The sequence below is a fragment of the Budorcas taxicolor genome, chromosome 23, assembly GCF_023091745.1.
Source record: "Budorcas taxicolor isolate Tak-1 chromosome 23, Takin1.1, whole genome shotgun sequence".
NCBI lineage: Eukaryota > Metazoa > Chordata > Mammalia > Artiodactyla > Bovidae > Budorcas > Budorcas taxicolor.
Window position 1 is genome coordinate 18,861,614 of NC_068932.1, and position 11,121 is coordinate 18,872,734.

At 52.6% G+C, this 11,121-nt stretch overlaps 1 protein-coding gene across 5 annotated transcripts in view; it reads right to left on the reverse strand.

The window, feature by feature from the left end:
* Window positions 1-3,211, reverse strand: part of CRTAC1 (cartilage acidic protein 1) — a 151,668-nt gene extending 148,457 nt beyond the window's left edge. For 4 of the 5 annotated variants that reach the window (XM_052660772.1, XM_052660773.1, XM_052660771.1 and 1 more), the window contains exon 1: window positions 2,054-2,196. In XM_052660772.1, coding sequence (XP_052516732.1) covers window positions 2,054-2,077 — 24 coding nt within the window. In that variant the 5' untranslated portion in view covers window positions 2,078-2,196. Of the gene's footprint in view, window positions 1-2,053; window positions 2,197-3,087 lie in introns of those variants that run through there. The other variant, XM_052660770.1, reaches the window with a different exon arrangement.
* Window positions 3,212-11,121: the final 7,910 nt, after the last annotated feature.

Here is an 11,121-nt window from a genome sequence, read left to right on the forward strand (position 1 = left end):
TGGGCACCAAGGAGCTTGCTGGGCAGCTTCCATTGCCTAAGCAGGTTGCAAGATTGAGAACAGGACTGTCTGTCACAAGCTGTTTAATAAGCCTGCCTTCCTGGTCTGCAGTCCTGCTCTCTTAAGAATATATTTCACTATCGAGAATTACATAGACCATTGGCCCACACATTCACAGGGCACTACTGTGCTGCGATAGGGCATCTTAACCAAACATCAAGGTGCAGAGTAATAAACATCAGGGTTCGGAATAGCAGGTGCAGCCCAGATGGAGAAAAGAGAAGAAGGAGCAACAAGCAGGTATTTTGCTGTACAAATCCCCAGTGGCGAGAAGGTCTTGGAAAATGCAGCAGAAAAATGTTGACTGTGGGCAGAAGACGGAGCTAGGTTTGGGGGTATGAGTCCAGAGCCCTGCTAAAAGATCTCCAGCTGACGTAGCTGCCCCAGGAGTTCAAAACCCTCATCCACGTTTGGGGATGAGGTACAGGAGACAGCCCCAACTGAGCAGCCCACTTTTGACCTTCTCCAGAGACCATTAGTACCAAATATAAACCAGAATATTCTACTTGTGGTCCACTGTGCCAGCATGTAGACCTTAACCTCCCTTTGTTGCCTCTTAAATGGACTTTAGGATCTGCTGCCAATAACATGTTCTGAAGTCAGATGGAGAGCAAATGCTTCCTCAAGGGCCATATTGGAACAACCGCCATATTCCCACTTTTCCATTCCCCATCTCCCCTCTCTTGTGGCTGAGACAGAGGTACAGGGTGACTCTGAATTTGCTCCAATTCAGTCTTGGATAGCTGCAGCCCAAGTCATCAGGGTCAAAAAAAATCTCCCTCCCTGTAGCGTTTCTCTTCCCAGGAGAGTTCTCCCCTGATTCAAGACAGCACTACAGACTTGTTCCCTATCCCTGGAACCTGCTTCCTTTCCTTTTTGACCTGGCTTCACTTGGGAAATCCTGCACCCATCCCAGAAGACACTCCAAGTGTGACTGAAGAAAATGTCTTGCCTGGAGAGCTGAAGCACCTCCTGGGACACAGAGTAGCCACACTAGGTGTACCCCATAGCACCACCAGCAGCAATATTCATTAGTCATTCCCCGAGGAAGAAAAGTGACCCTCCTACCCCAACCCCAGGCACATTTCACCGCCACTCTGGTAGGCTCCTATCCAGGGCTGGGATGACTTTGGATTCTTGAGTTGGTTTCTGCAGAAACGGGACTAACCAGGACTCTCAACTACTATGCTGTGAAAAAGCGCGCTGCATTGCTGGGCATGCCCCCAAGCTCGGCCTCCTGCCCCATAAAAACCTCCCTGTGCCTCCCCCCGCCCCCTCACTGAGCCGAGGAAGACCCCCGGTCCCCCTGGAATGCCTGAAGCTGGTGTGTCTAAGACTGGATGAAAGCAAGCAGACCACACCTCGGTCCAGCAAAGGCAGCTGACAGCTAAGCCGCGCGGAGCTGGCTCCCGGAGCTCTCTGCCACCCAGCGCTGTGCTCAGGAGCTCGGGTTCCCGGGGCGTTGTGGGGGGGATGAGGTGGGGTGGGGAAGCGCTAGCCTCCCCCAGGGCTTTTCCCCACCCTGGAAGCGTAGACAGCCGGCAGAGGCCAGTAGCTTCCCGGACCCGGAGCTGAGCCTGGTTCGCTGGGTGACTCCCCAATACCCCACGCACATCCTTCCTCACCTGCTCCGCCCCCTCCCAGCTCCGCCGCCCCCTCCCCAAACAGCTGACCTCCAGGGCGCCCCCAACACTTTCTCTGCCAGCTGTGAGAGCTGTAGCCCCCACACCTCAGCTCCCACCTCTCCTCCACCTCCGGCCAGGCGCCGGCCTCTCCCCACAGCCCGCGGGAGGCTCTGCGCGCCAGTCGAGTCCTGCGCCTCTTGGCAAGTTGAAAACCAAGCCGCCGCCGCCGCCGCCGCCGCCGCCGCCTTAGCGGTTTCGGTCTTCCCCGCCAGCACCCCCGCCAACCCTGCAGGAGGATCGGGAGGGCGCAAAGGGCGGGAGAAACTTTCTCTGCCTCAGGGGTTGGGGTCACTGGAGCGGGTACTCACCCCGGGGTCCGCGCTCGCAGCCATCCTCGGGCTCTCTCAGCCCCGCCGCCTGGGGGCGTCGGAGAGCCGGAGCTCGCTGCCGCCTCTGCCGCCGCCGCCGCCGCCTTCCAGCTCGGAGCCCCGGTCCCGGGCTGGCCTCGAGCCTCCCGCCCCGACGCCGCTCGCTCGCTTTATACAACTCCACTCGAGCGCGCCGGGGCTTATGTAAAGGCTGGTGGAGACCCGCAGCCAATGGCGCTGCAGCTGGAGCTGGGGGCCCGGGGTGGCGCGGCCAATCGCGGTCCGGAGAGCCCCGGGAGCCGGGGAGCGGGAGGGGGCGCCTCCTCGCGCTGATTTAGGAGCGGGGATTGCGGTGGCAGCCGCCGGCAGCCGGGCCGGCCGGGCGCGGCGAGGCGGGCGCTGGGGTGGGCGGCGGCGCAGGCGGCGGCTAGGGCGGGTGCCCCCCGCGCCTCGCCGCTGCGTCGCGTAACCTTCAGGAGGCAGCCGGGCCTGGCGATGGGGGCGAGGGCGTCTGGCGGGGCGCTGGGGGCCCGGGGCCGGCGGGAAGCAGGGGTCCCCCGGGAGGAAGTGCTGGGAAGGAAGGCAGGGGGGAGGGGAGGGCAGCGAGCCCCAGGCCACCCCTGTGTGCAGTGTCGAGGGCGGCGGCAGGGGCAGTGGCGTGCCTTCCCGATTCCCCAGATAGCGATCTGGCGTCGCCGGGCCGGGCCGGAGCGGCAGCGCGAGCAGTGCTGATGGCGAGATTTCGCGCTGCGGAGCGAGCGCCGAGCCGATCTTTATCCGGCCTGGGGACGTGTCCGAGCGCCTCCCAGGGACTGCTCAGTATGGAGAGCGGAGCTTCGCGACGGCCTCAGAGGGCGGGGAGCGGGCGAGCACAGCCCCGAGATCAGGCGCGGCGGAGGCGGCCGTGGGGAGCATCTCCCCCCTCCTCCCCAGTCCTCCGCCTTCCCGCGGGCCCCGCTGGCCCCGCTGGCGGTGTCCCCATCCCATCCCGCCTAGTCCCCGCCCGCCCTGGGCCAGGGCTGCCCTCGGCCCACCTGCTCTGGTCAAGCGGGTTCTTCCAGCTTCCCTCACCGCTTTGCTCACAGGTACTGCTTCCCCACTCATCAAACCCCAGCCCACTTCGGTGGGCAGGATAGTCTGAGCCTCTCAGGACCGGATGTAGTGGGGGCTAAGGTTGGGAAGAACGCCCTTGATCGGCAGTGCGCAAAGTCCTCGCGTGCTGGACTGGAAAGAGATCTGAAGTCAGGCGCCTAGAATAGAGCCTGACACATAATAGGTGCCAGGAAGGATTTACCTAGTAAGGATTTACTGAATGAACCTTGAACCGAATAAGGACTTTGGGTTTCTGAGAGCTGGGGAATCCGACTTGGGAAGAGAAAGACCTGGAATAAGCCATTTGAGGAGGAGGGAGCTAGGACTGTTTTCTCGTCTATTGATGCCTTTATGACCATCACCCTGCCTTCTGGGCCCTTGACTCCAAATGTCTGCTTTCCTGGAAGACCCCTCCAGCCCCAGACCCAGGTGTCCCCAGATTTTGAGCAGAACCTTCAGAGGCTACTTTGGGTCCTGCTTTCAGGAGGCTGTGACCCTCCTGTGCAAAGAAATAGGAAAGGATAGGCAATCTTTCTTGCTCTGGGGGTCCCGGATCTAGCTCAGTTTCTTAACTTGTTGAGGGTGGTGGATGCTTTTGAGAATCTGATGAAAACCATTGAATCCTTTCTCTAGAAAAGCATACACATTTACACACACACACACACACACGTTAAGTATAATTTCAGGATCATTAGGGACTCTCTTGGGGATCTGCCCAGTGTCAACATCCTGTTTCTCTAGGGGTCTAGGATAGTGGTTTACAATCATCTTCCCCTTGGGGAATCACAGAACTCCTTTCAGTCTTTCAAGAGTATGATTAATGGAATGAGTCTGTGTCTCAGAAAAATGCTCGATCATATACATACATGTTAACATGCAATGTTAGGGCATTCATGGATCCTTAAAAGCAGATTTGGAACCTTCGCCAAAGAGCAAATAGACTTTTGCCCTGTGGGTACCCGTGATCCCCAGTCCTCTCCACAAGGAGTCTGGGGAACTCTGTATCCTGCTGCTTCATGCCACCACCCTGTTTTGAGGGCATCTGAGTCATGTGGTGATGGCCTCAGCTCCACACTTGTCTCTGCCTCTCGGTCCCCACCACCCTCTCAGTGTAGAAATAAGTTGCAGGTTGTCATGTTCTGTATGATCTGTGAGCCTTCCTTAGCCAGAAATTCCAACTCTGGGAGACAGCAAGTGACTGGTAATTAACCAGTTTCACTCAATCCCAAGCTTCTGAGCACACCTTTGCTGGGTTTTGTTCTCACCTCTCTCTCTGCTGGTGAAGCTGTGAGCAGCAGCCCCAGTTGTGGAGCCTCCCCGCACCTAAACCCACCATATTTTGTAACCAGTGCAGTAATGATCAGATATTAGCCTTCCAGATGTGAATAGGCTTTGTACACAAAACAGCTCTACAACGACCTCACGCTTTCCTGCAGCTAGCCACATACGGGTTCAGTGGACCAGAAGTGCTGGGGAGGGACAGAGAAATGGAGGAAATGAAGGAGACAGTCTCTCCAGGAAGTTCTCTAGGCGATGCATTTGGTTTCTGCACTTAAACCTGTGAAGGTTCAACCAGCGGGCCACTCTGCTCCTTTCGTTTCTAATTCTGCTAATGTCCTCCGTGTCTGTTCAGTCATTTCATGTCTCTGTCCACTTGAAGCTTCAGCCCTGCCCTGCCTGACTCACTGTAGACATCTTTGCCCTCACAAATTTCCCAGACATATCCTGCTTTCTCAGGGCACATGCACGTTTATGGACTGAATTGTGTCCCCTCCAAATTCATTTTTTGAAGACTTAACTTCCCCTGTGACTGTGTTTGGAGATAGGGCCTCTAAAGAGATAGTTACGGTTAAATGAGGTCAAAAGGGTGGGACCCTAATCCTTAGGATTGGCGGCCTTAAAAGAAAAGAAAGACACTGGAGCTCTCCCTTCCCCCTGCACAGAAGAAAGGTCATTTTAGGACACAGACCAAGGTGGCCATTTGCAAGCTAAGGAGGCAGGCCTGTGAAGAAACCAAACCTGGTGGTGCCTCAATCTGGGACTTCCAGCCTCCTACTGTAAGAAAATGAAATTCAGTTGTTTAAGCCACCTGATCCGTGGTATGTTGTTATGGCAGCCCGAGCAGATAACACACACACATGTTTCCAACAGGCTCCTTACTCCCATCCAGCTCTTTCAGTCTCCTCCCAACACATCGACAGTCTCTGTACTGTCCCTTTAGATTCTGCGCTTTCTTACCCGGGACACTTGCCTGAAATGTTTTCTCATCTTTTGGCACCCAAATTAAGTCTCACCTCCCACACCAGCTTCCAAAACTGCTCTGGCCTGTGCTGGAGCTTTGCCTTTTCAGCCCTCCTGCAGGTCTGCAACATCTTAGCACTCTGTTGTACACATTGTCCTGTGTTCTCTCTAATTGCTTCTTACCCAGAAAGCATAGCCTTCCTCTCAGAATGGAAACTCCTTTAAGTCCAGAGTTTGTACCTTGTACTCAGCTACCACATAGAACCCGGTGTGAAACTGGGCATAGAGTGAACACACAGTTTGTTGATTAATTTATTCTAATGAAACACGTTTATGTTTCAAAAACCTAGACAGACAGCGTATTAAAAAGCAGAGATATTACTTTTCCAACGAAGGTCCGTCTAGTCAAAACTATTGTTTTTCCAGTAGTCATGTATGGATGTGAGAGCTGGACCATAAAGAAGTCTGAGCACTGACGAATGGATGCTTTTGAACTGTGATATTGGAGAAGACTCTTGAGAATCCCTTGGAATGCAAGGAGATCAAACCAGTCAATCCTAAAGGATATCAACCCTGAATATTTACTGGAAGGACTGATGCTGAAGCTGAAGTTCCAATACTTTGGCCACCTGATACAAAAGGCTGACTCGTTGGAAAAGACCCTGATGCTGGGAAAGATTGAAGGCAGGAGGAGAAGGGGACGGCAGAGGATGAGATGGTTTGCTGGCATCACCGACTCGATGGATATGAGTTTGATCAAGCTCCAGGAGATGATGAAGGACAGGGAAGCCTGGTGTGCTGCACTCCATGGGGTGGCAAGGAGTCAGACAAGACCGAGTGACTGAACGACAACAGTGTTTCAAAAAAAGTTTCACAGCACTTCGTTTTCTGAAAGCTCAAGACATCTGGGGTGTGTCTTCTCAGTTATCTTGAGAGACCATTGGAGCAGGGGCTGTCATGAACCAACTCTTTCCTCTGGTTCAGGATCAGAGGGTCACACAAGTTATAAGTCAGAGAGCTGTGCGGTCAGGGGTCCACCACAGCCTTCCCCTTTGCTGTCCTCCTCTCTCCATCGTACCCTCAGCCAGCCCCTCAGACTACAAAGCCACTCCACCACAGTGAGGCAAAGCCTCAAAGTGCCCAGGCTGCCTAGGTACAGACTAACATTATGAACGGTCATCTATATCCGTCATTGCTCCCAGGCTCCCCCTGATCCTAAGGGGCTCTGACTTTCCTCACTAAACTTTTCTAGGACTTCATCATGCCCTCCTCTGTTATTTGGTCTCTCTTTCCCAGGTCTACCGTCTCTACCTGGAGAAGTTTGCTTGTAGCGTGTGCTGCCGTTTTAAGCTGCTCTGAACTAGCTCTCCGGCCATCTGGAAGTCCATTGTGGTCTGTGGTTTCTCTTCAAGAGCTTCTGTCATCTTCACCCCTACTTGCTTCCCTTCAAACGTTGCTTCTGTGCCTCTGCCATGTATATGCCACTGTTAACACAAGTCTGTCTGAAACTCACCAGCCACCAATAAACATGCAGTCGTTAGAGAAAATGGACCACAACCCAATATGGCTTGGTTTGAGAAGGGGTCATTTCCTCCCACTCCCTTAAATCTCTCACTTCTTTCCTAGGTCATGGTTTCTCTTCTGCTACTGGTGCTGCTTTCCCACTTATTCCCAACACATTCATTTCTTTGGGGACAATCGAGCCTAAAATACCGTTCCACAGTCCCCTACCTCCAATTCCGAATTTCCAAATCTCTGAAAATCAAAACATAGGTTTTGGGGCTTTTTGGTTTTCCACGGGTTTGATGCTGAATTTCATCTGGCAACAAAACCGGACAAACTGATGAGAAGCCATTTTATCTTCACACCCACTTAGTATGGTCATTCATATATTTTACTGCACAAATAGCAATGTGGCCAATTATAAGATGCTGCCCGTGACCTCACGGGGCATGTTCAGCATATTTGGTAACCTTCTGAATTCTAAAGCACCTGTGGCTTTAAGGGCTTCAGATGAGATTTGTTGGAACAGGAGCATCTTTAAGAGCTGAGGTTCCCTGGCCTTTCCTCACCATCTGGAGAGTGAGAAGACAGCCAAGTGGATCCGTGCGGGTCACAGGGAAGCCAGAGCTAGCAACGCTTCTCGTTAGGAGACAGAATCCCTGTTTGGAAACTGCAGGGTCCATTACTTCTGATTACTCCACCCTGATTTAACTAACCAGGGTTTGTTGAGAACTCCCCTCCATCACCCCCTATCTCTGCACCTCTTGGTTCTTCCCCAATTTGTCCTAAAACTCCACCCTCATCTTGACACCAAATTCCATTAAAGATAGAATGGACTTCTCACAGGTTCAGCTTCAGAGTCCTGAGCTATTGTTATGACCTGCCAGATGCAAAGGTAAAATCAGGATAATAAAACTCATTATAGGCTTTTATAAGGAACACAGGAGATAATGTATACACAGCACTCAGCAGAGGGCCTGTGTGTAGTTAGCGCTCCATAAATGATGCTCCTGTCATCCTTCTCTTCTCTTTCCTCCAATCTCTGTGCCCAACCTGTCACTTCCACCTGCCTGTCCTTCCTTTGAAATGCCACTCACTTTCCTCTCTCTCACTTCACTCCCAGACCTTTAGCATCTTGCATTTGTATTCCCATTATGGTAGATCTGTAGGTCTTCCTAACCTTCATTTTCTTCTCACCCAGGCTATAGTAAGAGTTTCATTTGTGTAGCACTTCACAGAAGCAAAAAAAGGTGGTGCTAGTGGAAAAGAACCAGCCCGCCAATGCAGGAGACGCAAAAGATGTGGCTGTGATCCCTGGGTCAGGAAGATCCCCTGGAGGAGGGCATGGCAACTCAGTCCAGTACTCATGCTTGGAGAACCCCCATGGACAGAGGAGCCTGGTGGGCTGCAGTCCATGGGGTTGCAAAGAGTCAGACGTGACTGAGCACATACAGCATCTACCTCTGAGGTAGACACGTAAGCAAAGGCTCGGAGAGGTGAAGCGGTTGCCCAGCGTGGCACAGCTGATGAAAGGCAGAGCTGGGATGCGAATTTAAATTTCTTGAGCATGGCCCGCTGTCCACAGAGTCAACTAAGTAATTGCTTCTTTCATGGTGTTATTCTTGAGAATAAAGACCTGGTTTTGTATTTCCCATAAACATCTCTAGGTTCTGGCCCACAAGAAGCTTTTGACCAGAATCAGCTGATTTCTTTCCTCCAAGGCCCCACAGCAGTACATGGCCACCCTCGGCTCAGCCCTGCCTCATCGGTAGCAGGGTGCACGCTGCTTCTGCGCCACTCTGCTCCCGTCTCAGAGCCAGGGCCCTGGGCCTGACCCAGGGCTGACCACACGGCAGATGAGGGTTGACCAGAGCAAAGCCCACACTCCATGCTCTGGCGAGCAATGAGAAAATCGGGAGGAATTAGGGTTGTTTAAGTGTAGCTCGGATCAGTAGAGAATAAAAGCAACTCCAGGCTCATTGCAAGAGGAAGGAATTGAGATTTCATGAAAAGAAGGCTTCTTCTCTGCGAGAGTTGTGAGATGTTAGAACGAGATTCCTGCCGAGGTTGTAGAAACTGCTCCCCTGGAGGTCTTTAAGAGCTGGAACACAATTCGCTTTCCAGCGAGAGGTGGATATGACAGCTGCGAGGGTAGGGCTGGGCCCCAGGCTGCCAGAGGAGGGTTTAGGACGTCTCTCTTGGGAGGCAGGCAAGAGCTCAAAGGCACTACCAGCGGCTGGGCCAGGGAGGGGAGGGCAGGCTCCGTGGAGGCCAGGTCAGAAGGTCAGGCAGCAGAGACTGCAGTGACAGGAGGTAGAAATCTGAGGGAGAGCCCACAGGCTGTTTGTTGTCTGATCTGCCCAATTACTGCCTGCTGGCTGGGGCTGGTGAGCAGGGCAGCCTGCGGGGAACTGGCTCCCCCTGGACCCCACAGGGGCAAAGATCATGGGTTCTATCTAAGTAAAGCAGGGTGCAGAGGCTGGCCCACCGAAATATTAAATACAAATAAAACTGGGCTCTTTTACTGTGCTTCTTAAACAGGGCTGTTTGGGGAGTATTTCAGAACCACCAATTACCCCAGATAAAAGCACCTCATCTTCCTGGACTATCCATTTTTGCTAGAAGATGTACTAAGGGGCAGGGGCAGGAGGAAGAAAGGTAGGTAATTTCACCGGTAAGAAATTGAAAATACACTTTTCCTTTTTGATACATTTGGGTGTATCGTGGAGTCCAATGCAAAACTACATGCACATTTTATACAAAAGACCTTTCAGGCTTTCGGTAGGGTGAGATCCCTGAGCCCTGGGGTAGGGTGTGTGATAACCCTGGCCTCTGCTTTTACAGTTCCTCAGTAGAACAGTTTGACCGGGGCTACTCTAGTATATATAGTGTCTCAGAAACGATCTCATAGGGATATTCAACAAGCATTTAAGCACTTTCTGGGGGCCAGGCATTATGCCCTTTATGACAAAGAAGTGTGTGTTTATATTTTCTTTGTAGTGGACTTGAGGAAACATGAAGGATGGAACGATCCCTCCCCACCCCCCAACAATTCTGCAGTAGAGCAGGGCTGGGAATGTGGGTGCTCTTTGGGGCGGCCATGCCTGTCCCAGTGCCTGAGCCTTCCCTGGGACTCTGTCATCCCTCCTCACACCCATTCCCTGCCATTAAACAGTTGCACAGCACTCACCACCATGTGCCCCCTCCTAAGAGCCTTCCAGGCAGGCAAGGGTCTGACACATTGCGCACACATTTACAGATGAGAACATTAGCACAGAGTCACCGGTGTCCCCAGGTCACAGGCAGAGCATACAGTTTCCAGGGTGGGTTGGAGGAGTTCAGGCTCGGTGTGTAGCCCAGGGGGGTCTGGGATGTGATCAGTTCCCCATGTGGCCACCAGCAAGCATTTATCCAGAGCTTGTTAGGTGTGGGCTCTGGGTTAGGCCAGGGGAGGAACAAAGAAGAATAAGAACTTCTCTGCCTTCAAGGAGCTTATAGTACACAGGGGACTGCTGCCCAACTGGTGCAGAAAGAGACAGGGAACAGGAACTGTGCCCAGAGACATGCCCCTCCTCCTGCATCCTGCAAGGTCCACCTTCTGCAAGGTCTGCCTTCTGCCTGGGAACTGTGGGCAGGAGAGAGTTCCCTGGCTTGGTCACTGAGCACCTTCTCTCCCCATCTCCAGGTAGAGTTCGCTCCTCTCTCTGCTTCCTCATGGTCCTCTGGGAACTCATCTTTCTCTGACAGATACTCCTCTTTCTCTGCAGTCCCCAGCAGTTAACACAACCAAAGCCACTTCGGTCTGTGTGTTCATAAGCTGGTCTGCCTAGACAGTGCTTTACAAATGATAATAGTTCACACTGAGGCTGTGCTTACACGTGCTGGGCACTGTTCATGTGCTCTGACTGTTTTAATCATCCCAATAAGTCTGCAATGCTATTACTAGGCCCATTTTATAGATGAAAAGCTGAGGATAAGTAAACAGCAAGTTTTACTGGGACTGTCACTCAAGCACACTTTAGATAGCCTCTAGCCCCTTCACACCCAATACCTCCCTTGGGTCTCACAATGATACTGTGTGGTATGTAGATGGGAAATTTGAGGCCCAGAAGGATCAATGCATTGCCAATCTTGATTGCTCTGTAGGTAGAGACTAGAATTGAGGTCTTAACCAGGTTTTCATTTCATTTTGTTGCTGAAATCAGAAAATATTCCTTGTGCATTTCCAGTAA